At 35.8% G+C, this 27,320-nt stretch overlaps 1 protein-coding gene across 6 annotated transcripts in view; it reads right to left on the reverse strand.

Moving 5' to 3' along the window:
* LOC754774 overlaps window positions 1-27,320 on the reverse strand; it is a 90,258-nt gene that overhangs the window by 30,151 nt on the left and 32,787 nt on the right. For 2 of the 6 annotated variants that reach the window (XM_030987235.1, XM_030987236.1), the window contains 3 exons: window positions 7,360-9,244; window positions 2,941-2,992; window positions 1,362-1,430 (listed from right to left, as the gene is read on the reverse strand). In XM_030987235.1, the coding sequence (XP_030843095.1) occupies window positions 1,362-1,430; window positions 2,941-2,992; window positions 7,360-9,214 (1,976 nt within the window). In that variant the 5' untranslated portion in view covers window positions 9,215-9,244. Of the gene's footprint in view, window positions 1-1,361; window positions 1,431-2,116; window positions 2,174-2,940; window positions 2,993-7,359; window positions 9,245-14,144; window positions 15,153-27,320 lie in introns of those variants that run through there. The other 4 variants (XM_030987232.1, XM_030987231.1, XM_030987233.1 and 1 more) reach the window with 4 other exon arrangements.

The following is a 27,320-nucleotide window of genomic DNA, read 5'->3' on the forward strand; positions in this document are numbered from 1 at the left end:
TTGGTCTGAAACGCCTCAAAATGCATCATATGACGCACATAAACCTAGTTTTGTTGACAAATCTCCTTTGTGAATTTGGGCCATATAGGTGATAATGACAAAGTGAGCCTTTCTTATTTCATTTGTCTATTACCAAATCACTCAAGAAAGAAAAACTTACAATTAATTGGAAATGTTGAGTCTATGTGACATTAATACAAAAAATACAAATACATTTGAAAAATAGATCTTTGGCATCTTAGAAGGCAAAATTCTTTTAAATGTACAGGAAAAAATCTAATTGGTAAAAAGTATAAGTATAAACATCATTGAGACATGCTCATTTATACTACATGTATTGTATACTTTTTATTTTATATATTTGTCTATATTTTGTGTAAAATGTGGAACAATAAAAACTTGAAACTTGAAACTATGTATAATTGGGTATTCATTGTTTAAAAACTTCTCACTTATTTAGACCACAAGCTATCAAATGTTGCTCCTTCTTTATCTGGAATTGAATGAATACACTATTTCACATATTAAAGTGTACATGATGAACTGACCATTTCTTATATAATATAAATTAGAGAAACCTAATGTAATTTCATGCATGCCGGTGACAAAGTTTGTTTTATAACAATACATAAACAGCAGCTCTTTTCCAGAGATATTAAGATAATAAAAAAGTATTCTTTGGAAATTGTTTAACAAAAAGCAAAATGATAAACAAATCAAAACAACTAACAAAGCAAATGAAATGTACTGCAAATCAAATAGAATGTGCTTCAATAAAATATGGAATTAATTGAAAAAAACATGGCAGCAAATAGCAAATGATGTAATACTGGAAAGGAACATGCAAAATACTTCAAAGAAATCAATTTTGTGAATCCAAAGTATAAAAATCATGCACATCACATGGATTGAATAATCTATAAAACACAAATGCATAAAAAGAAAGAATAGTAAGAAACAACATCTATCAAACCAATGAAACCATATATGATTGAGTGTTTAAATGTTTTACAAATTATAATATAGAAAAAAATAACACACTACAAAAGGGTATTAAGTGAATGATAATAAATATAAACCCTGAAAGTAAACTGCATGTATATTTCATAGTTTGACAGAAAACTTGATTCTTAAAACTCTTTATCAAACCCAAAAGTGCATTCCTGAACAAATACAGACTACGTTACGTCAACTGAACATTGATAATTGATACAAAAATACAAGTGCCAATAAGGTACCAGACATGCATTTAAATCTACATCAAAACACTGAGATACATGTACAATTGCCACTGCGATAGAATTATAGATACCAGTACGGACCCAATGATTTCATGAAGTGCAACAAATTGTGCTACTCACAGTGATGAGATATATTTACGTATTGACAACTTTCTCATTCTGAAGCTCAACGTGGCACTTTTCTTAAGCCTATCCATTGTATGGACGTTGCATCGACAGAGAAAAAAAGTGACGTGAAATAATGAAATCTATTGTATTAAATTGTGGTAACATGACATTCGTTCCTGTAACAATTGCTCCATGGCCAATTTACTACCCTAATTGTATGCTTTAATTCACCCCTGGACCCAACAGTAACATGTACCCTAAAGCTAACTGACGAACCTAACCCCAAACAGACCCAATTGCAATGCTTTAATCCTAACCCTAACCCTATACTTTTGATGAGGTTGTATGAGAGACAATGTTCTTTGGTCAATGGTCATTTTCTTACCCTAACCAAATTTCTTAACTTAAACCCTTTTATTAAACCCAAACACTTAAACATATAATTTATCCAAAAGCCCATTTGCAACTCTAGTCCTTCCCCTAAACTTTGACAAATCCCAAATCTAACCCTAAACATAAATTTAACCTAAATTCAAGTTGCAATCTTAACTCTAAATGTATATTGATGAAATTTAAGCCTGAAGCAATTGCTGCCAGAGCAAATGTCAGCTAGAGCACCCTATCCAAGCATCTATATGAAATCTACGAATTTATGAATCTGTGAACTACATTTAACTCTACAAATTGATCAGCAGCATCTGGCAATAATTGCGATGTTTCATTAGTTGGCAGTTAAGAGGTGAATATACAGTGTAGAAATGCAATACCTGGTTCCATGTTCACTTTCTTCTTTCGCTGACCAACGACGAAGGGCCATCCTAGTTCTTAGCAAATATAATCCAAGTCCAATTTGGCATTATAAAACAATCCTTAACAATGTCAAAACAGGCAACTGTTCCCAAACTCTTATTTCTTTTGAATGTGAGTTTTACTCCAAGTCTTTGATCTATATACTCTGGAAATAACCCGACCAAGGAAAGTAAATAAATGTTTGTCATTCCTGTTTGATTTTTTTTGTTGCTTAACCTACCTTGGTATTAAGATAACAGGGTTCATGTAAATAGAAGTGAAAGGACTATTAACTAACATCCTTTCCTATATCCTGGGACTACAGATAAAATGTTGACTCACCAAGAGTCTTATCACTAAAACTACACTAAAATAGCGTTAAGTACGTCAGGTGAGTTCATACAAATTAGAAAGATGTAAAAAAAAGGAAGGACAGCTTTGAGCAGACAATGCTGGTAACAAATGATTCATATGTCAGTAACAAACAAAAATAACTCCCAATTGCACATGTAACTTTGCAAGAAGTTTTCAATGTCAATGGCTGCTGTAAAAACTAATTTCTGTGAACTAAAAATACACAGAGGATTATTCAAGATATGTCTCTTTAGATTGTAGACGCTGTGATCTAACACCTCTTATATTATGTGTTGTTCATCCCTTGATTAAAATCAGAGTATGAGGACTGCTTGACAATTAAGTTTCATGTTAATTGTACACACAAATTTAATTTAAAAAACTTCTTTTTATCATTAATATGTACACTTTCTTTGAAGCAAAAAGATTAAAAACACCAAACTCTTACCTCCTTTGTCGAGATATCTTGTGGGTTCCGAGACCGGCTTCTTCCCCTTCATCTACATGAAATAGAGAATGAAATGATTGAGAAAAGTAAAGTTGATTCACAAATCTAATGTAAATATGTCTGAAAAACCTTTAAATACATTTTTTGTAAGTCTGGAATACTCATACTACTTAACTAATTCATTGGTATAGAATACAAGATACATATGTCAAGTAGTTAAACTGATAAATGCATTTAAGTATCTACTACCAATCTGTATCTAAAGAAACTTGGCCTTTTTGATTCCCAGAATTGATTTTCATATTTTCATTTAATCAGTTCACATCTTCAGCTGATCAATTTGTTTTATAAATCAGTTCCTGTGGATGACTGGTTTGTTTGTTTGTGTTCCTTCAGATGACGGGGTTGTTTGTTTGAAATAAAAACACACAAACAAAGTCATCTCTGCGCCGATTACGACTGCCAGAGCTAATGCTAGGGTAATTATTTCCAAAGCTCTTTGAAAGCGCATAGAGATATTATTTCATTGCGTATCATGCGCTATACAAGAACTGAATATTATCTCCAAAAAAAGTACAGTAGCTCTCTCATTCAAGTATTCAGTTTGTTTTGTTTGACTAGTGAAAAGAATGGAAGATTAAAGAGCAATTTATTACCTCAGACTGTAATAGCCAATTGCAATTAGAAAGTAAAAAACATTGGCATACAAACTCTTTATCGTAGAGGGGGGAGGGGGGGGGGGGTAAACAATTTTTTTTAATTCATAATTTAAATCACACTCTTTTTCTATGTTCCAGTTAATATATATATATATATATATATATATATATATATATATATTAGGCCAAAATATACACTCATATCTCATTGATAGTTTGGGTCTAATAGCCCATGAAGAAAACAGACTGCTTTCCAGTCTCAGAAATACATCAATACTTTTTTTACTTCAGGCAAACATACATATTTCAGATTTTCTTGAAGATTGGTTAAATGGTATCTTTTAGATAAAAATATCCACTTTCTCTGAAGAACTACATGTCATGTCAAAGAAAGGTGGTTCGTTAGAGATATGCAAACCTTGCCCTTTTTTAAGGTCCTGCAACCTTTTCTAAATTCAAAACAGGTGTAAAATAAAGATTTATGAAATAATGTTTCATAGCACTGCCCCCTGCATCACTCATTGAACAACTGCGCTTTTCCTGAGACAACTTTACGCCTTGGGTAATCCCAACTCATTAACATTGTAACATGAATGTCACCTTTTGAGAAACACACACGTTATCTATGTTCATCAGCCCATTGTATTTATGTGCCCACACAATAATTAAGAGCTTTTGAAGTATAATTAATGTGATTTTTGCAAACCTTGCCCTTTTTTACGGTCATGTAACCTTTACTAAATTTCGAACAGGTGTAAAATAAAGGTTTACATTTTGTAAAACAAAACACAGATCACCCTATCATATGTGAGCAGGCCTTATCACATGCGTCAAATAGTGTTTCATAGCACTGCCCCCTGCAACACTCATTGAACAATTGCAAATTTCCTGAGGATAACTTTACGCCTTGGGTAATCAACTCATTAACATTGTAACTTGCATGTCACCTTTTGAAAAAACGCACATGTTATCTATGTTCATCAGCCCATGGTATTACATAGCAAGTATAATCTATTTATGTGCCCGCACAATAATTAAGAGCTTTTGTAGTAGGTTTGTTTAGTGCTGCATGTAGCCCCTGCTGCTGCCAATTAAAAACAGAGGAAATTCAATTGCTGGTGTCCAGGCTATACTGTCGCTGTGAAAAGGTTTCACGACCCGATGTAAAGGCAATACTAAAAGGCTAAAGGCTACGTCAGTTCACAAATCCATCTACAATTTCATTTAAAATTCCTTTCTTGTCAATGTTTAAAAAAAAGAGTACAAAGAATTCCAGAGCTGGGCAGTCCTGGGCAGTCTTCCCCTAATGCTCAGACAAGCAAAAATATTGCTTGGGAAACAAAAATTAAGTACATCAGGCAAAAGAATTGAAGGAATTTGCTATGACAGAAAATAAAGTATGTTAAATAATGTTGCACAAACTATCAGAATCCTTCCAAAATATATCATTTTTCTATGACAGTCCTCTAAATTCAAATGATGATCAGTGGATGCCTCAGCATAAAATAGTAGCTACATTTATACCATTATAAAAATAGAAGTAGTGATCTGCTGCATCTGCATGATATAAAAACAAGTAGAGAATATTTTGGAAAAGCCTATCGTAGAAGCAGCTGCCCAATACATTGAAATGTATACCGGTATAGTCCTGTGTATTCCCCTCATTTATTTCAAAGGGAGATAGTTGTCAGTTTTCATGTGCAGTAGATCATAATTCGCCGACACCAAACTTGGTGGAAACACCATTAATGAGTGTTCAAGTCTCGCACACACAGCAAACCCACGGTTCGATCATAAAATACCCCCCTAGTCTCTCGTAGAGGGAAATAGCGGCCGATTGGTGGAAAATGCAGAGTATTACATCAAGAGACGTGGTGGCTCAGTGGTTTTGTAACGGGAGGTCCCGGGTTCAAAACCAAGTTGATGCACTATTGCCCTTTGGTAAGGAATTAATCCTCATTACCAGGTCCCTCGAAGTGGGTTAAAGCCATCAGTCCCAAGGTTGCTTACTTAAAAGCATATAAACATACTTTCTTAGCAGCCACGTAACACAAACCATCAAACCTAAACGAAACCTGTTTGTCATACAACTGAAAGCTAATCCTCGTAATTGACAACACCTGTTATTTTGTGAACACCCGAACGGTGTCGAATTCCCCATGACAGCTCATTACTATGCATCTTTAATTTTGTTCATTCAATTTTGCAAGGAAATGTTGAAAACTGTTTGAAGGAGTCATTTTCAGATGTTACAAACTTCTTCAAATTGTATCTCCTTATATCTGTTGTTTTCATTGAATAGCCATCTAATTATCTGCAGCGTTATTGCCTAAAGCCTTGCGTGACCAATTATTCAAAATATTGAAGATTTTCATGATAAATTATAAATTTCTTTCATTCCCACCTGTCAATTATTAGACTTATCTAGGTATACTGCACGGTACACAGGTAGGTAGCCAAAAGAAGATTTTCCTCTCTCAAGGGGCAATTTCGATCGTGGAAATGACAGACTTCCTGTTGAGTGAGTTAGATAGCGCACATCATGGCAGCTCAGCACTGTCAGCCAGCAAGCCAAAAATCCCCTTTAAATGAGCAGTCATTAAGCCTGCGTTCAGACTGCCAGCATCCATTGTATAGCTATACCAATCTCGTATACATTGTAGCTATACCAATAGTCATTAAACTTTCCCTAGTCTGAACATCGCTTAAAGAAACGTTATAACGAACATCGTACAGTGAAAAGCCTGTTTGAGCACCGTTTTGAATGAAGTAAAATGTAGTACGCCAATCGTATAACTGGGTGGGGCTATCATGTGCGCAAACTAATGATTGGCTAGCTGTTATGTCAACTGACCAATCAGTTTCTTTATGTGACATTGAATTATAGTATGTACGATGCTTTCATTACACCATTACTCTTAATAACTAATTTCTTAAAACGAGTTTGGTATAAATTTGCTTAAGTCTGAAGAGGTATTCTGAGACCATCTGTACCTTTCATTCATTAGAGCTTCGTTTCCCCCATGCAATTAGCTCAAATGAGGCATCCTGTGCAGGGCTGCGCACGGACTTGGCAACCCCTGACTGCATGGCTGTGGCCAATTCAGAGAGCAATGATCCTTGATGCGATTCTATTTTTGGAAGCGATCGATGCTTCTCGACACAAGCTAGTCATCAATGTCTAGGCTACCTTTTTCCCGTTGCTCAAAATGGCAACAGCAATATTGCTGACCATAGGAAAGATATTTACGTACATCCAGAAAAAATATCAATGTCTATCCAGTTTCAAGCCGAAAAATGGCAAGTTTCCATCACTTACTTTGTGGCCTTTCCTGAAATCATTGAATGATATTATTTCTTTCATGGCAGAATCAAATTCACAAGAAATTTTGAGGGGATCTATGTAAATCTGATGCAACCTGACTTTCCTAACATAAAAGGTGTACATGATACAGTTTGATAATTTTTGGTGTATTTCTTACAGAACAAAGTTTGGAAAATCATTTAGATAGTGTCAAAGAGGCAAAAAATAGGCATTATAAGTACTTTTTAGTTGAATTATATACAGAGTTTAAGAAAAGTATTGAACAAATGTCAAAACCAGTTGTTAGTTGAATAGTAGGATTCATACAGAGAACTTTTGAGTGACTTCTCAGTTTAGAAATGAGTCAGAGTAGCCTTTCATCGCCTAACAATTGTTTCAGCTCATTAACTCATTACAGATAAGTGTAGGTGAGACAAAGAACAATATTGGTCCTACCTTTAGAGGGCATAATTTGATCCCCTGGTGTTTGAGCGGGCATTTCCTGGAGTGTAACTTGGTTCTCAGTAGTTGTTGTGTCTGCTACCGACTCTGTTCTGTCGTCACTCTGGTCATCCTCGGGAAGGCAGACTTCGTAGATGCTTCCGCGTTCACGCGAAGCCGACTCATCAGTCACAACCATTTCCTCTGCTGCCGCGGCGCTTCTCATGGGGGGCCCTCTCTCGGGGAGGAGGGGGGATAATGGACGCTGACAGGTGTTTGCTAGAGGGGTAGGGCCAGGGGAAGGGGGATCAGGGGGGAGACGAGGGATGCTATCCATGTAGGTGTCAGGAAGAAGAGTATCCTCATAAATATTCTCTCTTACTTCATGTTCGACCGATGATTTTATTGTATACGTATACATGTTATGTTCACTGTCCCCGTTGGCTAACGATGCAATGACATCATCGCTATGGGCAAATTCACGAACTTCATCATAAATATCATCGGAATTCGCTGACTCAATGTTCAATGTTTCTGCTGCCGAGGCGGGTTCAGTATTGGCAATTTGGCCAAGGCTTATTCTCGGTTGAGGGGTTGGACGGTCAACTTCACTTTGAATACTTGTTTCATTAGAGTCTTTGATTAGAGTCCTATTACTTCTTGGAAGGGGGATGGGTAGAGCGGGACCTGTCACTGGCAATGATTCTGATTTTGTTAATATGCTTTTTTTAGCTATGTCCATTTCTTCCCTTTCCATCAAATGATTTCCAGACCTGCTGGTGATGCTTGAAGTTGGAGAAAGTGGCGCATCCGGTTTTCTTGCAGAGCGTTTTCTTCCCCCTGCGGCATCTATATCCAGAGACAAGATACTTGTCTCCTCCGATATTCCCTGGACAATTTTTTCAAATACAGCTGCTCGTTCCCGCACTTTGATATGATGGTCCATAACAGATAGTTTCTTGGTTATGGCAGGGACATCTGCAGAAGGGTGTGTCAGGTGATCTTGAATGTTGTGCACCCTGGACATGACCTTGGGGGGTTTGTGGGGGTGATCAGTACTGTGTTGGGTTTCAGAGTCAAGAGAGGATGTCACATTAACAGCCTTATTGGGAGCTGCGAGCGGTGAGCTGCAGGTGCGTTGAATACCATCATGGAGTTGTTTTGTGTGCTGCAGCGGCCCTGCCAGTGAGCGCGTCATAACCACTGGGTTACGAGGTGTAGGAGGAGGTGGTGTCCTTACCATGTTGGCTTTTGGAGAGGTCCTACCACCAGGTCTACCACCGTCTGTTGAATGACCAGAAACATCAGTGTCCTTAACACTTACCTCACAGTTTGTGTTACTTACAGTAGTAATCACTACTTTATGCTGAACCACAGACTCCTGTGAAGTGCTCTTGGTTTTATCCTTGAGCCCTTTTCCTTTTGGAAGCACTGCTGGCTTCTGCTTCAAGGGAGGAGCTTTGCCGGTTTCTTTGACCTTCAGCAAACCTGGAGGTTTTGGGGGCAGCTTTGGTGGTGGTCCTAATGGTAGTGGTTTTCCAGAAGCGGCTTTCCCAACGACGTTCTTCCGCTGCTGTGAGGGTGATAGAGGGTTTTTCCTACCATGTTTATCAGAGCCTATCCCACCAGTGACACCAGTATTTCCATTCTCTTCTCTAACACCACTCTTCTCAGAAGTGACAGAGGAAGTCTCGCAGGGTTCCATCATGATGTCACTTCCTGCCTCTGTGACCTCTGACCTGTCCGGAACACCGGTGACAGACCCCTCTGTCAGGGGTGGTGACTTTGCTCTTTCATACTGCTGGGTTGGCTTAATGATTTCCTCTGACATCGCGTCAATGGCTCCCGTTGAGGACATGATATCTTCCATGCATTGTGCCTTGTGGTTGTAGGGGAGGATCTAGGAGCAGACAAAAACAAAAACATTCAGAATTATATCGGGCTAGGTGAGGAAAGCTTGTACTCGGGATAAGAATCAGAATGAAAACAATGCACAGACTCAAGGAATTAGGGCACTTTGTGTCAAATGGAGAGGTCATTTCCATAAGATTTTCGGGGAAAGCAGTCGTAATGGGTCTAGTGCTTCAATAAATGCTATAAAATGAACAATGTATACATGTATCTAAAACCACAAATAGATATCCGCCTCACAATGAATTGCTAAGAAAAAGGAATAACTTGTTGTTGCTTTTACCACATGGCAAACACTTGTAATCCCTGTAAAAAAATTCCTGCTTGTTTAAATTACTAGCAATAACGAAGAAAATATTATTGAAAACAAAATGACTTCATGTTAATTTGAAAACAAAATGACTTCAGGTTAATTTGAAAACAAATTTTTTACTCATGACGATTAATCTCATGATTATGTAGAATAATTGTAAATTTATGTTACAAATAAGACACATCAATATAAAGAAGGATCCCTATCTACCTTTCTCAAGATATCACAATGTCCTCCTTTTCACAGCGAGAACGGACCAGAAATATGACATTAGTTGTGATAAAATAATTCACACTCTGACTTTTCAGACACAATCTCCTAATTTTTGATGAGGAGAAGGTGTTTATTATTGATTTCAAATATGATATTCAATACCGCTTTAAGGCTAGAAATAAATCATGACATTTGATCAGTTTTGGCATAATACTGACATTCTAAAAATGAACTGTATAATCTCTCTCCTCAATACTCATTGGAGTCATTCAATGCCTATCAGAAATATCTTCTCTGATCCACAAGCAACATGAAAATGAACAGTTACAAAAGGCAAATATAATAAAATCACTTCTAATATATCTTGATCTATGATTGTATGAAGAAGAAAGATAAACAGTGCAGTTCATTAAACTACTGCAAGTAATTAAATAAACACATCAAAATTGTGTCACTCGATGAAGACTTGAAGCAGGAAATTATAGACCTATTTCAGTATTACCTGTTCTTGGGAAGGTTTTTGAAAAAATTGTAAATAATAGGCTTCTTGACTTTCTTGAAAAAAATCATGTATTATATGAGCACCAGTATGGCTTCCGTAAAAAATACAGTACAAAATTGTCAATGATAAATTTAGTTAACACTTTGAGGAATTCAATGGATGAGGGAAGAATCACACTTGGGATATTTGTAGACTTTAAGAAAGCATTTGATACAATTAATCATGATATTTTATACAGCAAACTTTCACACTATGGAATACGAGGAATAGCATTACAGTGGTTTAAGGACTATTTTTATAGAAGATTTCAATTTGTACAGTACGGAAATGTAACATCTCCCATGCTGCCTTTAACATGTGGTGTACCGCAAGGCTCTGTCCTAGGCCCAACGCTTTTCCTACTTTATATTAATGATATGCCATTTGCTACACGTTACTTTAACTTTCGACTCTTTGCGGATGACTCAAACTTATTCCATACATTTCCTGAAGGGCAAAAAGAAATTGATATGACTGAAGTGAACACAAATCTTCAAATTGTTTCAGACTGGTGTAATGCTAATAAACTGACAATTAATTTACAAAAGACGAGTTATATGCTAATAAGAAACCAGAGACGGCAGATTAATGTTCAAGGGCAACTGGCTATATCAGAAGCTGAAATAATAGAAGTTGATTCTTCGCTCTTTGTTGGGATAAAGATTGATAAACACTTGACTTGGAAACCCCACATACAAATGGTTAATAAATGCATCAGACAAAAAGTAGGAATCCTCTTCCGCTTACGGCATTTTGTGCCTAGAAATATCCTAGTGTTGTTGTATAAAACCTTTATTCAACCTCATATATCATACGGAATTGAAGTGTGGGGGAGCACTTACAAGTCTCACTTAAATTGCATACTGTATACACAGAAGATGGCCATACGGACAATCACATTTAGCCATTTTATGAGTCGTTCAGCACCATTGTTTTACGAATTGAAAATCTTAGATATTAACAAGTTCTATGAGTTGTCTCTATGTACATTTATGTATGACCTAGTACATAATAATTTACCTCACTGTTTGACGGATTATTGTGATAAAATTGAGCATAGATACAATACAAGAAAAAGAGAAAAGGGCCATCTACGCATACCACTGTATAAAACAACACAAGGCAAATTTTCAGTAACTTGTGTAGGAACCCGATTATGGAATGAACTTCCCGATGAAATCAAAAACAAAGGGTCTAGAAACACTTTTCGTAAACATCTCAACGATTACTTGATGAATAAGTGATTGAATTATGCAAGTACACATGTATATATTGTAAATAATCTCCATATTACATTTTTGTTGTTTTTTTTTTTGGTCAAAAAATGCAATTTTTTGTATAAATAATCTGTAGATACATGTATCTATGACTTTTTAACCTGGTATATCCTCTTCATAATTATATTTGGAGTGTAGAAATTGTGCTACGGTATTACTCAACATGTATACTTCTACTGTCAAGTTTTATTTTTTGATAATGATATATTTATTTTTGCCAAGTGTGTGCTAAGAACAGGGGCCAGACTCGACTAGCACATGTGCTATTATTTGGCTCCTTTTCATCACCTTCTATATTCTATGAGAAAAGACATATGTCTAGCATATCAATACTTTGTTAGGTTTTTCTTTAATATGATCTATAATATTCATTTATGAACATGTACCATTCACGATGTATTCAAATGTTTAATCACTGATGTTATTGATGATGAATAAATAAAATCAAATCAAATCAAATCAAATCATTCAAATGTTAAATAACACAATATCATAATTATAGAGTAGAAAGATAGAGAAAACTGATTACAAATGGAATGCATGATTTGTGACTGGACATTTGATTGAATAAACACATCCAGATTTAATATAAATGATTAGGTAGCTTAATGAAGATTAGCAATCCTTACTTCAAGAGATTAACATGATAATCCAGACATGTATAGAACTATACGTGTCTGGTGTCAAAGGAAATTAGAAGTGACATCAGGCAGGAAATTAAAAGAATGTCAATTCAACACAGGGGGAGCTCTTTGATAAAATGGTCAATGAAAATATTAAGTTCTGTTTTTCCTGTGTTGCTTTAGGTGTATAAAATGTATCACTCATATTTTTTCTCATTCCCTTCATCTTTTTCTTTTTCCCCCTTTCTCTTGTTTTCCTCTCTATAGTACCTCTATTATTTCCATTTGATTTCTTCTTTTTTCTTTCAGTCTTTTATTCTCTCTCTCTCTCTCTCTCTCTCTCTCTCTACATATATATTGTCCAGTCATTTTGCATCTCTTTTTCTCTCTTCAATGAGTAAATTCTTGTCAGCCCCTCTTAACTTCCCTTCTCAATCTCTTCCTCCCATTTTTTATTTTTTTATTTATCATATTACTACTTATAAGTATAATTAAAGTTTTGCTCCATTACACAATTTCACATCTTAAATTTTTCACAATGTCAACATTTTTCATCAAAAGTTGTTTGCTGATCTAAAATTTGTTTGTGTTTTTGTTCAGATTAAGGAAAGCAATTTCATGGATCATCAGCAAACAACCTTGTTCATAAAGAATGAACACTTATACATGTAACTTTGGACTAAAGCTATTCTCACAAACTCCCATAACACTGACATTACAAAAAATACATAAAAGTGTGTGGCAAATTTGAGTACAGAAAATGGATTGACGAAAAATCAAAATACATTAATTCATGGCCACTCCATGAAATTACTTTTAAATATAAATTCTAACAATTTTTGTCAGATAATCACTGAAGGGCATACTGAAACCACAGGGTTGAGCCAGCAAATGGGCAAACGATTGAAGTCATTAAACCACTTCGCCAAGTCACGGCGTCCTTGTCTAAAATTAGTATGTTACATGAATACTGTGGTGTATAATTAGATCATATTTTGGGAATAACATTAATCTACATGGAAATGTTATATGGATGGTGGTATGGGTGCTTAATGAGGTAATATACATTTGAAGGCCAGGATTAATCCAAATAAGGCTAGAACTGAAACGTGGGATCCATTGATTGGTATATGGTTTCTCGGTGTACATGCAGTCAGGTTATATTCACTGATGGATGAACATTAATCTGATAGGAATGGTTTATTAAAGAAATGGATCCAACATAGCTATGTCCCAATTACACCAGTTGGGAATGGTTAGCACTTAAAGGGAAAGGGTCGTCAGTTTCAATGTGCAGAAGGTTATAATTCGCTGACACCAGACTTGGTGGAAATGTCATTACTGGGTTTATACAAGTCTTCAAACAGCAAACTCGTAGTTCAATCGAAAAGATGATGCAGTCCAACAAAAATTCACATACACACAATCCGGAAGAGGCATATATATACATTATCACACATACATTTTAATACCTTAGGCACACCAATAAGACCAACACCACATTGACAATAGACCAATCAAGAAATTACTGTTACCCTTCTGGCCAAGAACTGTCAGTTAGTAGTTAGTTAGGCGGTATGACTGAAGTATCACCCACTCATTTCATAGAAAATGACAAACTTCTTGGAATGACCATTTGTGGTAGTGACAAAAGAACAAACCAGTAATCAATGGTCATATGATGCGATTGTTATTTTTTGGACAAAATAGATCTAGATAGAAGTGGTCATACAGAATACATTACATGGACCTGCCTGCATGCCCATCTTTACTCTCTCCACATATCGTAATCCTTTTATGAATTTTTGAAAGGAAACATATTCTATATAGGGTGTCATTCTTGCAAAATTGTATAAGAACAGTAACTTTTGCAAAAAACACGACACAAATTTTTTCTATCATGCCAACATTATATACCTCACCTTGTAAAATTCCTCAAATATCCAGGCATAAGCAGTGAAAGTCATGTTATAGTCCTCCATGATTGGAAACGCTGCTGCTGCTTCCTCGCCTTTTGGCTCACAAGGAATCATGGCTCTGATAAAGGTTTGTCAATGCACACTGCTAGAATATGAAGTCAATCAACAACATCAGGACTATCAGGACACATCTAAAAGATGATACTATGTGGCATATCCTCTACATGGAGACAGCTAGCCACAGACTTCCAAAAACTTGACATTGAGATCCCAGTACAATTCTACATCTGATCAAACTGTATCATCTACATGTATGGAATACATCCTTCCTGATTATACTGGCTCACATTAAGATAACAGTGATCATGAAGAGATAAGGGAGATGAACACATCCTTGTGGGTCTCAAATCAGGGACAGTCCAATTGTAGAATGAAGAGAGGTGTCCTAGTTATCTAGGACGTAGGTCATTCATACATGTACATCTATATCTGTACCTTTACGCAGAGTTAGCCAGCAATCAAAAAGAAGTCCTCTTAATCCAGAATTAGAACAAAAACAAAAGAGGCAGATATGAGGTAATCCTCTACTTCTCTTGTGCCAAAAAGTCATAAGATTCTGAACAATCCCTGCTTCTCCTCCACAGTCAAGGAAAGAATATGCAAAGAACAATTGCAATTATATCTTACAACTTTGAAGTCCTTGCCATCATCAAGCAACTGTCCAGTTTAGAGATTCATCCTCAGTTCGTTCCAGACGTGGGTAAGCCGGTGACATCACCCTTACAAGTTCAAGCGAGGGAAGCGGCTTTAGACTTGCAGTGACCGTTCGTGGGAGGGCCAATTAGTTTCCAAAATGACATCTGATGATGGACAACCCTTGCAGACTGTCTGAGAACTTAAACTAGTTAAGCCCTCTGCTTTTTTGCAAGTTCATGGTGGGATCCGAAAGCGGTTTTCTTATCAAATTTGCAAAGTTGTACACAAATTGATGAGACACTAAGCAGTTCTGCTGCTGTTCTTAGTACCGGTATATAATTTATTTTGCTCAAACTATATATATATATATAGGTGTATTGGTCTTATCCTTGAAGGTATAAGTGATGTTTATGACAGGATTAATTCAGAGTTTAAGGTAAAAATAGAAATGCCAAACTTCTTTCTGATGTAGGGTGTGTCTGCTTTGACTATATATGATGTTGACGTTGTCCACTTCTCTAATATCACGCTATGCTTTGGACTGGCGATGGCTGAATCACATTTTACATCTCGTTCCAATTATAACCACAAGTCCACAGAACTTTACAATACTTGAACACTGGACACGCAGTATAGGTCCTCACTACATGTGGCTGTAATTAATTAAGGTCCAAAAGTATGGAATTTTTTGAAGAACTCTGAAAACTTTTAGCTGGAGTATGCTTGGTAGTCATTTCAGGATGAGCTCAAACTAAGATGTGCTTGTGGGAAATATGGAGCAGAATGGTTGTCCGATCAGATGAAATTTTAATACACCATCAACAATTTTTTGAGGAGAGATAGATCAGTCACACAATGTTGATGTAAATCACTCCAGTTGAAAATCCTCACTTTGGTAGATTGTCCTACGCGTGTACAAACAATCAAAAATCTGTACAAGTAAGGTGCAAGCAGGATGACTTCCTGGGTTCAGCAACCACAATCAAGCTCCTCAAACTTTGAGTTACCAACTGAAGCAAATACTCCTCCAAAAGCAGGCTTTATACAATGTGTGATGTAGGCCTACAGAGTCCAAAAAGCTTGAACTCATGGGTGAAAAAGCTTCTAGTCACAGGTGTCGTCCAAGACTCTGGACAGAAACATCCATAAAATCTGCTAAATCCTTACGATGCAACCAGACCTCCTTACGATGCAACCAAACCTCAGCAGGCATCCTTCCCAATGAATCTATCCCACTGCTGCCACTACATGATAAAGTGATCAACTCTACCTGCTCCTTCTTCACCGACAGTCGGAACTCCAAATGTCCTCGACATAAATATAAACCCTAGTATTTATCCCCTGCCCTGTCAGTTATCATAGCCCAGAGAAATTACGAGATATTAATTTTTTTTCTGGTGAGGGGGTAGCTGGGAAAAACAAAATCTGGATCATCCCCCAGCTGTGGATCCAATTTTGTCTTCTTTCTGGAGAGAAGAGTGTTCCCACCCTTTCGGCTTCAATCTCCCAGCCAGGACCTGAAGCCTGCCAGATAAGTGCAGCTGTCGGAAGTTCCGACGAGGAGGGGTATCCCTGGTTGCGAAACAAGAAGACAAGAGAGGAAAAAAGGGGTGCAAGAGCGAGTCTGGAGTACGTTTGAGGCCTATCTGAGAGGCAGATCAATCGACGGTGCTTTGAGCGGGCGTGAAGCGATCCAATTTAAATCGTCGACTGCTGTGCTGTCCGTTACCGCTGCGCTCTGCTTCCTGAGCTGTGGATTCACATCGAAGGCGGGATACACCCATCGGGTGGAGGGTGTCTTGACTCACGATGCTCTATGAATGCAGGGTTCTCACTTGACAGCTTAGACTGGGCTAAAACTTTTCCACAACTCCCTCACAGCTATTTGCACCAATGCCAAATGAACTGATTTTACAGATAGTCAGATACCTCATCTGTTGTTCAGAAATCAATATGCAAAGAACGTACAATTCCTTGAAGAATATCTCATATTCCTCTTCAAAGTTGCAACAAATTTTTGAAAGTTATAATTTTGCTGAAACATCAATGAACATGACCTTGATATTCATTTTTGGAAGGGGAATTCATATATCACAGTAAACCTATTTGTGTTATATATAGGAGAGTAAAACTAATCAGAAAGCAATAGAACACAATTAGAAGCTGATTTCTATCCAAATATTGTTATCTTCAGTTTTTGAGAAAACTTGCCACAATAGTTTTGGCACTGATATATGTGCCAGAAAATTGGGATGATAGAATACAGAACAGTTGCTCAATCTTCTCTAGTAGAGTAAAACACACAAGTCTGTTCATGCACATGTTTGTATGCATGACAGGCCTTAAATTTCAATGTTTGTAGGGCAAGGCCGCTTTTGTGTAGGGCACATTCCTATATTACAGCACAAATAGGAAGAATTGGAAAGGGCACGAAGAATTGGAAAGGGCACAAAAAAATCTCCATGGCCAATGAGAGGGGCATTGAGGCAAATCAAAAGGGCATCCACGGCCATGGCCTTGGTGGCCTTGGATTAATTTAAGCCCTGCATGACATTTACAGTTAATAACTAAATTATTCATACCTTCACCCAGTTCTGTAATTTTTCAGAAAATTAATTTGTCCCAAAGATTGATTTACATCTCTTGAGAATGTGACATATAAAAGCTATGTCTGAAAGCATTCAACCAGTCTGTACCTTTCATTCTCGAGATACAAAAAAAAAAAACATCAATCAAATTTTGAAGGGGTATGAATAATTTAGTTGTTAACTGTATTTATATCCTGCATCAAAAATTTGTTGGCTTTTGATTGGTTGAGAGCTCGTCACATGACCAAAAATATTTGACCTATTTTTAGAAAGTAGTATATGAGAGTACTATTTTGGTTTACTATTTGGGAGTTGAAAAAAAAATGGGAATTTTTGTTTTGAATTGAATCAACTTTTTTTCTTCAAATCTTAATTTAATAAAAACAAAATATTTTAAATCTTTTTAGATAAAAATTGACATTTTTTTTGTTTTAAATTTTTTTCCCCAAAAAATGTTGTTGTTTTTTGTTTTTTTGTTTTTTTAAAATAAATTTTTGATGCAGGATATAAAACAAATATACCATGCCTTCTATTCGAGGTACTGGTTAAACTATGGGCCTCGGTGACCCCAAAAGTACCATTTGCTTCGGGGCTGCGCCCCTCAGCAAATAGTACTATTGAAGTCACCTCTTGCGTATAGTTTTAACCAGAACCTCTCAAGGCAGTATATTTGTATAATGTTATCTTTATCTGTTTATTCCTTGCATCTTAAAATTTCTATTACCTTAAATAAAATAATATCTCAAACATTGAGGAGTTTATCAATATTAGCTGTGGACAAATATAATGGTGAATAATAATAATAGGCATCATACAGCTTCAATAATTAAACCAAGAATGGCTAGTAACTTCTTGATTCAACTAACTTGTGAACAAGTGTTCATTTCAGGCACATATGAATACAAGATTCTCAAATGACTGAAATAACCGTTTACTGCTCACTGAACATGCAATTTCATATCATACATACATAGCATACAGGTCCTATTTCCAGCTGATTAAAAGAGGATTGACCTGTATAATCCATTGAGCATTGACATCTATCACTCTGTATGAGGGATGCATTAGCAGTTCACAGATTGCCGGTAGCTGGTAGTTTTCTGCAGTCTCACTTTATTTATACTTACCGGTATTCATTACAAATATTAACCTGTTGACTCCCGAATTTCTCTTATTCCCATAGACTTAATACATAAACCACCAGGTTCCAAGATTCAATGGGTTAATCTGTCACTTTCAGAAACTTTGTAATCCCCATGTCAAACCATGGAGATATAAGAAGAGATCTCCATGGTCAAACCTTGACAAATGGGATCTACAGGAGGAGGACCTCAAGAGCAATTGGGTAGAAAAAATGTTGTCATAAAATATTTGCAATGAAGAATACTTCCTTTAATGTTTCTTGTAGTGGTTTATTAACAGATATACAGTTAACAATTGAATAAGTATCTCTTTGTCTTACATTTCTCATATGGTATTTCTTCCAAAATACTTAAATTGGTATCTCCTGTTTCATTTCATTTTCAAATTATAGATTATAAAATTATATCATATAGCAAAGTTTGGAAATTACATCCTGGCTGTAATTTTGCTTTCCAAGATAACATATATTTTCAAGCGCTTGAAGTTCACAATGAATATTACTGTATGTGTTGAGTCCTCAAGGAATAATACAAAGGAAGTTTGATTTGTTAGATGATTCCATGATGAAGTGCTCTTTAAATAACCTTTCCATTCTTCTAATGTGGCAGCGAGCCAAACCAACAGAGTAAATTAATTATTCTAGTTCATCAAGAAAAAAGGTCAGACACAAGGCATTTTTTCATTGAAAAAAACAATGCTTTCTTGAAAGAGTAACTAGAAAATCTTGCTTTTCCTAGCTTTTATATATACAAGAGTAATATAAACACATACAGTGTAACTATATAATAATGAAGATATATGCTCAAATGCAGTTAGAAGTTGAAGAAAACAAGTTAATAGCTAATATGAACATAGCTCTATCGGTGAATAAAATGACAGAAACCATCGTCATGCCATATCAAAATATTTACAAATGTAATTAGTTTTCATAACTGATGAACAAATCTGTGCTTGAATACAGGTTTAAATACTTTGGGTCAATTTAATGAAGGAGAAATCCTAGTATGAACTCTGATGTAAATACTTTCTCTATATGATAGTAATAAGGAAAACAAGCTGGTATGCATGAACCCAGCCATCGATCTATTCTGTGTCATTCTTCTTCCCCTGGACCAGCTATAGCCAGGGCCCAGACGTCATCGTTACCGAGGTCGTCGAGCAGGAAGTGACTTGTCAGGGAGAGGGATGTATGGATGTAACCCCTCCCTACTCTAGGCTTACAACACGATCATCTTTAATGAAGGGGGTTGTAGAGATATGCAGTAATCTGGCTTGGAGCTTTGATATGTTTTGACATGTAGAGGGGTAATAATACCGCACTACTTTTTTTACACCATGGTAAATTGTTAAGGATTTTGATAGATTTTATAGGCAGCTGCATGCAAGATCTGTTTTAATATTTCAGAACATGATATCTTCTTAAAAACATTACAGCAAAACAAAAATGCTGAGAATATGTTTATCTACATTAAACAAACAACAAATGCATGTATATACGTCCTATATATTCATAACATTTTATGTAATTATGGAAACCAGAAACCTGTCTTACAGTATGAAACTATGAATGTCAAATCTAAATGTATCAAATAATGAATTATGGAGGGAACATAAAATAAATGCCATTTAAAAATTAGATAATGACATAACCACCCCCATGATTAGTTACTACCGGTAAGCTACAAAATAATTTAGTTTTGCTCAATCTAGATCAATCTAGATCAACGCAATATGATGGTCATTCAAATGATCTCATAAATATGTACAATGGCAAAAATACACAGAACAGGCATTAACCTAGTAAACAATTTTTCTGAAAAATGAGATTTTGATTAATTTCATTCACCTGCCTATCATATCCTGATCTAATCAAATCTTACAAGTTGAACATGAATAACTACAATTCAGTTAAGCTAAGTTCAATAGGTTTTCTATATATCTGTTCATGACTTAATATCAGTAAATGCTCAGTTGTAAAGTGACTAGAACATGATTATCCTCATGAGTAATCATCAATTTTCCAATTATCAAATTTAATCATTGAAGACACTTGTTAAGTTGTTAACATCTAAAATCAAATTATCCTCACCTTTACCCTCACCAAGTTTTGTAATTTGTTAAAAGATGTGAAATTTGATTTGTCCCAATTTACGTTTCTTGAGAATGACATATTAAAGCTAACAACTAAAAGTATTCAACACAGGCCCTTATTCAACCAGTCTATCTTTCATTCTTGAGTTACGGAAAAAACACAACCCCAACACCCATTCAATGGCAAGAGCCATCAGCTAACATAGGGATTAATAAAGGGCGTTTGCTGTAGGAAATGTGACCACTGGATTAACAAGTGGATATGAGATTAAGGGCAGAATTAAGTTGAGCCATTGTTACTACTCTCATTCATAAAAGCAATGATCCATCATGAAAGGAAGTGGTGTTTTTGTGTGCACATGGTTTTACATTAAACCCTTAAAGGTACTATGTTCCTTTTGCAGCTAACATCAAATTCTGTAGAACTTTGAAGGAATTATGAATATGTCATGTTAAAGACATTTTCAAGCCCCCATTTTTTAGGGGAGTTCTAAATTAGTATTATCTTTCAAATGCCGTTGGAATTTAACCTTTTCATTTGTTTGGCCTGCAATATGGGACATAGTACATTTAATGTAGGAAATGTAAAATTGAATCATTTGATTACTCCTAAAAAGAATAAAAGTGAAAGAAAATTTTTAAGAAATACATCGGCTTGATGACTCTAATACAATCAAATAACATGATGATACTAATCAAAGCTGTGTAGTTTGGATACATTAATCTCTTTAATAAACTATAAATCCTTCTAACTGCTTTCTGTGTTCGTTAACTAACCTCCATGATCTATCCCAATAATTTGTACTAAAATGATTATAAGATATAATGGATTATCCCTTTAATTAAGGTATAGACTGACCCTAATAAAACATGCTAGAAAATTGGACAGACTACTGATTTAAGAGGATAAGAAAAGGGGTTTAAATCAAGATCACAAAACAATGAAATCAAGGCTAGTTTAACAGGGCAGAAAATGGTAAAAACTTGGCAAATGCTAGAACGATCCTTGCATTCTCACTGAAATTCAAATAACTTGTTAAACGTGATGACAAATTACTTCTCTGATTGGTAAATGAACAGGTTTTATTATACATGCCAAGCACGAACACATCACACATACGATTTGGGGTAATCCAGAAATAAACATTCTTGGCCCGTAACTCAGAAAAACTGGACACCGTGCCAAATGGAGGTATTTGTGAAAGCTCTTTTGGGCATTATTGAACCGTTTGTCGGTATAGTCAAGTAAGGGGAAATACCTGATGGTTTCCTATATGGGAATTTAAAGATATATCTGTATGTGCAATATAACAGTTTTGGGAGAGAGGAAGAGAGAGAGAGAGAGAGAGAGAGAGAGAGAGAGAGAGAGAGGGGGAGGGAGAGAGAGAGAGGAGACAGGGAGGGGGAGGGGAGAAACATCAACTTCTTTGTTTAACAAAAGAGAAGTGTTACCACTGTAAATTACTGCTAGATACAGAGAAAAATTAATCCAGAGGGAGACAAAGATTAAAATATAGAAATAGATATATGGAAAGAGAGAGAGAGAGAGAGAGAGAGAGAAAGAGAGAAAGAGAGAGAAATAGATATATGGAGAGAGAGAGAGAGAGAGAGAGAGAGGGAGAGGGGGAGGGAGACTGAAAGGCAGACAGAGAGGGGGAGGGGGAGGAGGGTAGTGTGTGAACAGGGTATTTGACATTGTACGTCAAAATACAGTGAAAAAGTAGAAAAAGGGATGAAAGATGATAAGAGTAGAATCAATATAGACAAGTGAATGTAATCATATAAAACTTTTCTGATACAGCATTGAATGAAGATCCATCAATTCTGTTTAGTTTTGTAGGCAAGGACAGAAAATGAACTTGATATCAGAAATTAACGTTTATTGTACATTACATAAAAATATGGGGCAAGGTCAGAAGTTAAAAGTTGTAAAATACAAGCTGCTCTTGTTCGGCTGGGCATTCGTTTTTTCGAATAGGCTGCTGTGTTGTACAATGCGTAACAACACCGGGGCTCAATTACCAGTGCATTTTGTAACTTTACACTTCTGACCCTGCCCCTTATTCTGATGTACTGCTCATTCCATGGCAGAACAATAATAAGAAATATGGTACCATTTTAAAGAGGAATAAACATACTTTCTAATGATACTAAACAAAGTAAAAATTGCCTCATGACAGGTGAGATATAATTGATCAAACTGAAGCTTACTTTTTGAGAGGTTTATTTCCATTTACATAATGGTTACATTACACATCTCACACCCCTGACACTAGTCTAATTAACCCAGGAAATCTAGTTAAAAGATAAGGTTATGTTTGCGTGAGGTAGTGAGGTTTGATGTCTTCATAGTTTGAGTGATGAAGGTTGTCTTGCTCTTATCGCAGCAAGAGGGGGAGGTGGGTAAGACACCTGACTTCACGATGGCTCCTGCCTGCCGTGACACCCTCTAATCAATCTCATTAGTAAGTTGTGAAATGTTTCCCTTGGACGGAGAAGTTTTGGAAACTGTTTGTTTTGATTGCTGTTGATGAGGTTTTTCAGAAATCGTGAGTATTCATGACTTGCAAGAATGTAACATCATGTTGTCAATTTGCAATCCATGTTAGGTATGTATCATATATTTATAAATGATGTAAAGAATTAGCATGTAGATTAAGCTCCTACCAATCTAAGATTATAGTTGGCAAGCTTTCATCCACTCCTGTGGACTTTCTCAAGCCGAGTGATTCTTCACATAGTCTTGTGCCTCTAGATCTTGAAACTTAAACTTATAACTCCATTTCATGATTACTCCAACTAATGCAAGCTTTCTGAATCATTGTTACAAATTATAGGCTTGAATGAAATTAAAGACAAGGAGAATTAAGTGCCAAATCAAGTAGCTTGTGAACACAGCAAATATAGCATTCCTTCTCTATCTTATTGGAGGCAAATTAATACCGGTACTGTATATTCCGAGCTTACATGCAAACTGCCAGATGGATCTACATCTACGGCTTTCTACGCTCCCTTGATGACGATAAACTTTGATTCTTGTTAAATTTCAAGTCGATCCAACTTCACTTGATATCATTCAAGGAAACTAATCTGGTTTCCTCCGCTTCTCAAAATATCCTCCCTCCAACCGCATCACATGACCTCTTCACCTCATTGCACCATCCTACTCTTGTTCCTATCCCACGATTCCATTTCCCCCTACTCTCGATGGTTAAGATAAACATCTCACTGTCTACTTCAACTATATGCCCTATTCAGACTACACACATTTAAAAAATGAAACGCAATTGAATAATCATCACATCACACACATAAATAGAGGTATGATATAATATTCCACTTTATATAGTGCTTTACAGATATATTATTACTCTGATCATTGGATTCAGGCTGGCCCGCACAAAATATATGCACATTCTCCAATCCCTGGGGAGCATTCCAGCCAGGTGTCATTTTACAGACCCTACCGGGTACCCAATGAACACCTGGGTGGAGAGTGGCAAGTATAGATTAACGTCTTGCAAAAGGATGTTAGTGTCGGGCTGGGATTTGAACCCCATACATTGTGATCTGCAGTCGGGTGACTTATCCACTATACCACAACACCCCTATGTCATGTACAGAAACTAGTTTGGAAGAGGTCAGTTGACATGACAGCCGGCCGACCAATCATCAGTGCTCGCTTAGCCCGGCCCAGTTAAACAATTTTCTTAAGATATGACGTTTAGACTAGAATGGGACCCTATAATTTCATTGAGTTTTAGACTGAAACAATGCTCAGAGACATGCGTTTAGGTTCATGATGATTCGTCATACGACCTTCCATTATGCAACATTCAGACTCTAAAAAGTTAATTACTTCTCGGTTTCTGTATAGCCATGGATTAAATTTGTTAGTGTGAAAGAGGGGAGGGATGTTCAAAAGTCCTCGTCCTGAATTAGGTTTCAAACGAGAGTCTACGCTGTGTTTCCCCTCATCAAACGGCATCTCTTTAGATTGATTGCACACCGAGATGTAGAATTGCAGACTGATTTGGACGGAAGCGTGGTAATTCTTTCAATTCATTCCAAGATCAAATAACTATTTTTTCTTTGAATTCAAAGTATTGCTTGTACCAATGTATTTGGATGAATGGGAGTTGGTGGAGGATGTGGGATAAGATTGAATATATTTTCTTAAATCATGTTAAATTTAAAAATCCACAAGTTCCTTGAAAACCAATAAATTATGAGGCCCATTATACCAATATACAATTTCACGTCTGGTTAGATTTGTACTAGTTCCTCATGGTCACTGTAGACAAATTAGAAAAAGGAATTCATCCATTAATAGAAAAAAATTACCATCAGTCATTTTCACTCAGCCGGCCTGGTCATTATTACAATGTATTGTGCAACTTACATCACTCCATAAAAGGACTATCATATGTCATTAAAATAAATAAATAATTTGATTCCATTTTTAGAAACAAAATTCACAAATCTTCACAGATATCATTAAACTGTATTTTTACATATGGATCAAATCAAATCTTAAATTTGATTTTAATAGCAGAAAGGAGAAAGGATCTTATATAGTAGATTTTTAACAGTTTAATCCATTTGAAAAGTAGGCCCATTAACTGACTGATTCATTTATTTTTAAGAAACTGATCATATACATAGTACTACAGAACTAAACAATGTTTGTCAAATATTTACCTATATATACGAAAGAAATTTCTCAAGCAAAAATTGTACTTTGATCCTCTTCCAATAACTCGTTTGTCTGCTGTTAAATTAACCCTACATTATATTCAATGACAACACCTAGAAAAATATTTTGTGTTTATTCATACATGTACTTTATCAATTCAGGATGTTTGTAACCATTATGATACACGTGTGCACTTTTTTTTTGCGATGATCAGTCATTTATCAATTACTTTGAAGGAGCTTGCTGAAGGTAGCGTATGGTTTTGATTTGCAGAGTGGTGACATATCACTTCTTAATCCTAATGTTAGCTGAGTCATGCCTGAAAAGTTTTGGAAACTGGGTTAAGTGGCTCCAATCTGTCACATCGGATGAAAACATTCAGCTTATGATGATAATTATGACCATCTTCATTCAGGTTTTTTTTCTTCAGCGATATCAAACTCTTCTTGCTATTTTTTGTAAAAATGTTATAGGTGTCCAATAAATATGTACATCACAGTCATAGCTGATTTGATAAATTTAAACGAAACATTGATTATAATTTCTTATTAGCTCAACAGGACTTACAGTACCTTTGTACTGGCCTCAACGGGTGTTTTTGAAGTGTTTTTATCATTGTGTAAAAGGGGAGCAAATTGTGAAGCATTTTGTAACTGCAAGGTGTTAAAAACATTCTCTTAATTGATTAAATTATTATCTACTTGCCAATGATAGCTAGATTAGTAATATATTCATCCATGATATTCATATTAGGAGGATATTAACCATAATTTAATTAGGTATGTGATAATATTCTTTTAACTGATATCAGTGTGATGTGAGATCAGTTTCCTATGATCTTGGTAAGATGTGAGACTAGTTTTATATTGTAGTTGATCTCAATATGATGCGAGACTATCCCTATAATTCAGCAGCTATCCAAAGATTTATCAGATCATTATCCCATTCTATCTGATCATACTGAAATGTGAAAGTGCTGTTATCTATCTAAAGCTGAGATATTAAAACGACACATGCTCTGACAGCAATTGCTTGGTGGTCATTTCCTAAACCAACCCAATACTCAGCTTCAGCTCTCAAAAAAAAAAAAAAAAAATCAAATCTACTAACCCTAACTCTTACCCTAATTAACAACATGTAACACAAAACACAAAAGCAACACTAACCCTTACCTTTGACAAAATAACGCATAGGGGTGGTCAGTATTATGAGATTCATTTTTATTTCAGATAAAATGTGAGATATTATCTCAGTGAGATCAAATACCCTGTATTTTGAGAATCGTTTTATCTTGCTATTAAGACACACCCATTTGTGATGTGATAACCACAAAGAAATGTTATTAGAATTCACTCTCTTCATGTTCAGCTGATAGAATCATGTTCTGCCAGTCTCTTGGGCAAGAGGGCGTGAATGCTTAAAGTTTACAACTTCCTCCACACAAGCATCAAAGCCCTATCTTGCTTTATAGCTTGGATTTCTTTGCAAAATTACTGAGGGAATTTTGGATGATTTTAAACGTCATTAAAAACATTATTTTAAGTATATTAGTAAATTAATTAGTTCGCAAATTTTTTTATGAGCATATGAGGCCATTAATATTCATATTGATAATACTGATACAAAGACATAATAATAGTAATAATAATATAAAATAATTATGGTTTCACTATCATATGGAGGCTTTCATGAAGCTTATCAAACAGTATTCATCTTTCTTTACACAGAAATGGAAAAACAAAAGAGGAAACCTGCCTGTAGCGCTTAGAGACTTAGGTGATAAGCGCTTTATAAGCACTGTTTTTATTATTATTTATTACTACCGGTATGTTAAAACTATAACCCGTAATTACAAAAGTTGTTACAAAAGTTGTTTCACAAGGGTGCCTCTTCACTTCCTCTTTCATCTTCTCTTCTCATGTAAAGGTCATTTGATCAATTAAAGAGAAAGGAAAAATGCACCGG

Source organism: Strongylocentrotus purpuratus, unplaced genomic scaffold (assembly GCF_000002235.5).
Source record: "Strongylocentrotus purpuratus isolate Spur 01 unplaced genomic scaffold, Spur_5.0 spur5_scaffold_16, whole genome shotgun sequence".
Lineage (NCBI taxonomy): Eukaryota > Metazoa > Echinodermata > Echinoidea > Camarodonta > Strongylocentrotidae > Strongylocentrotus > Strongylocentrotus purpuratus.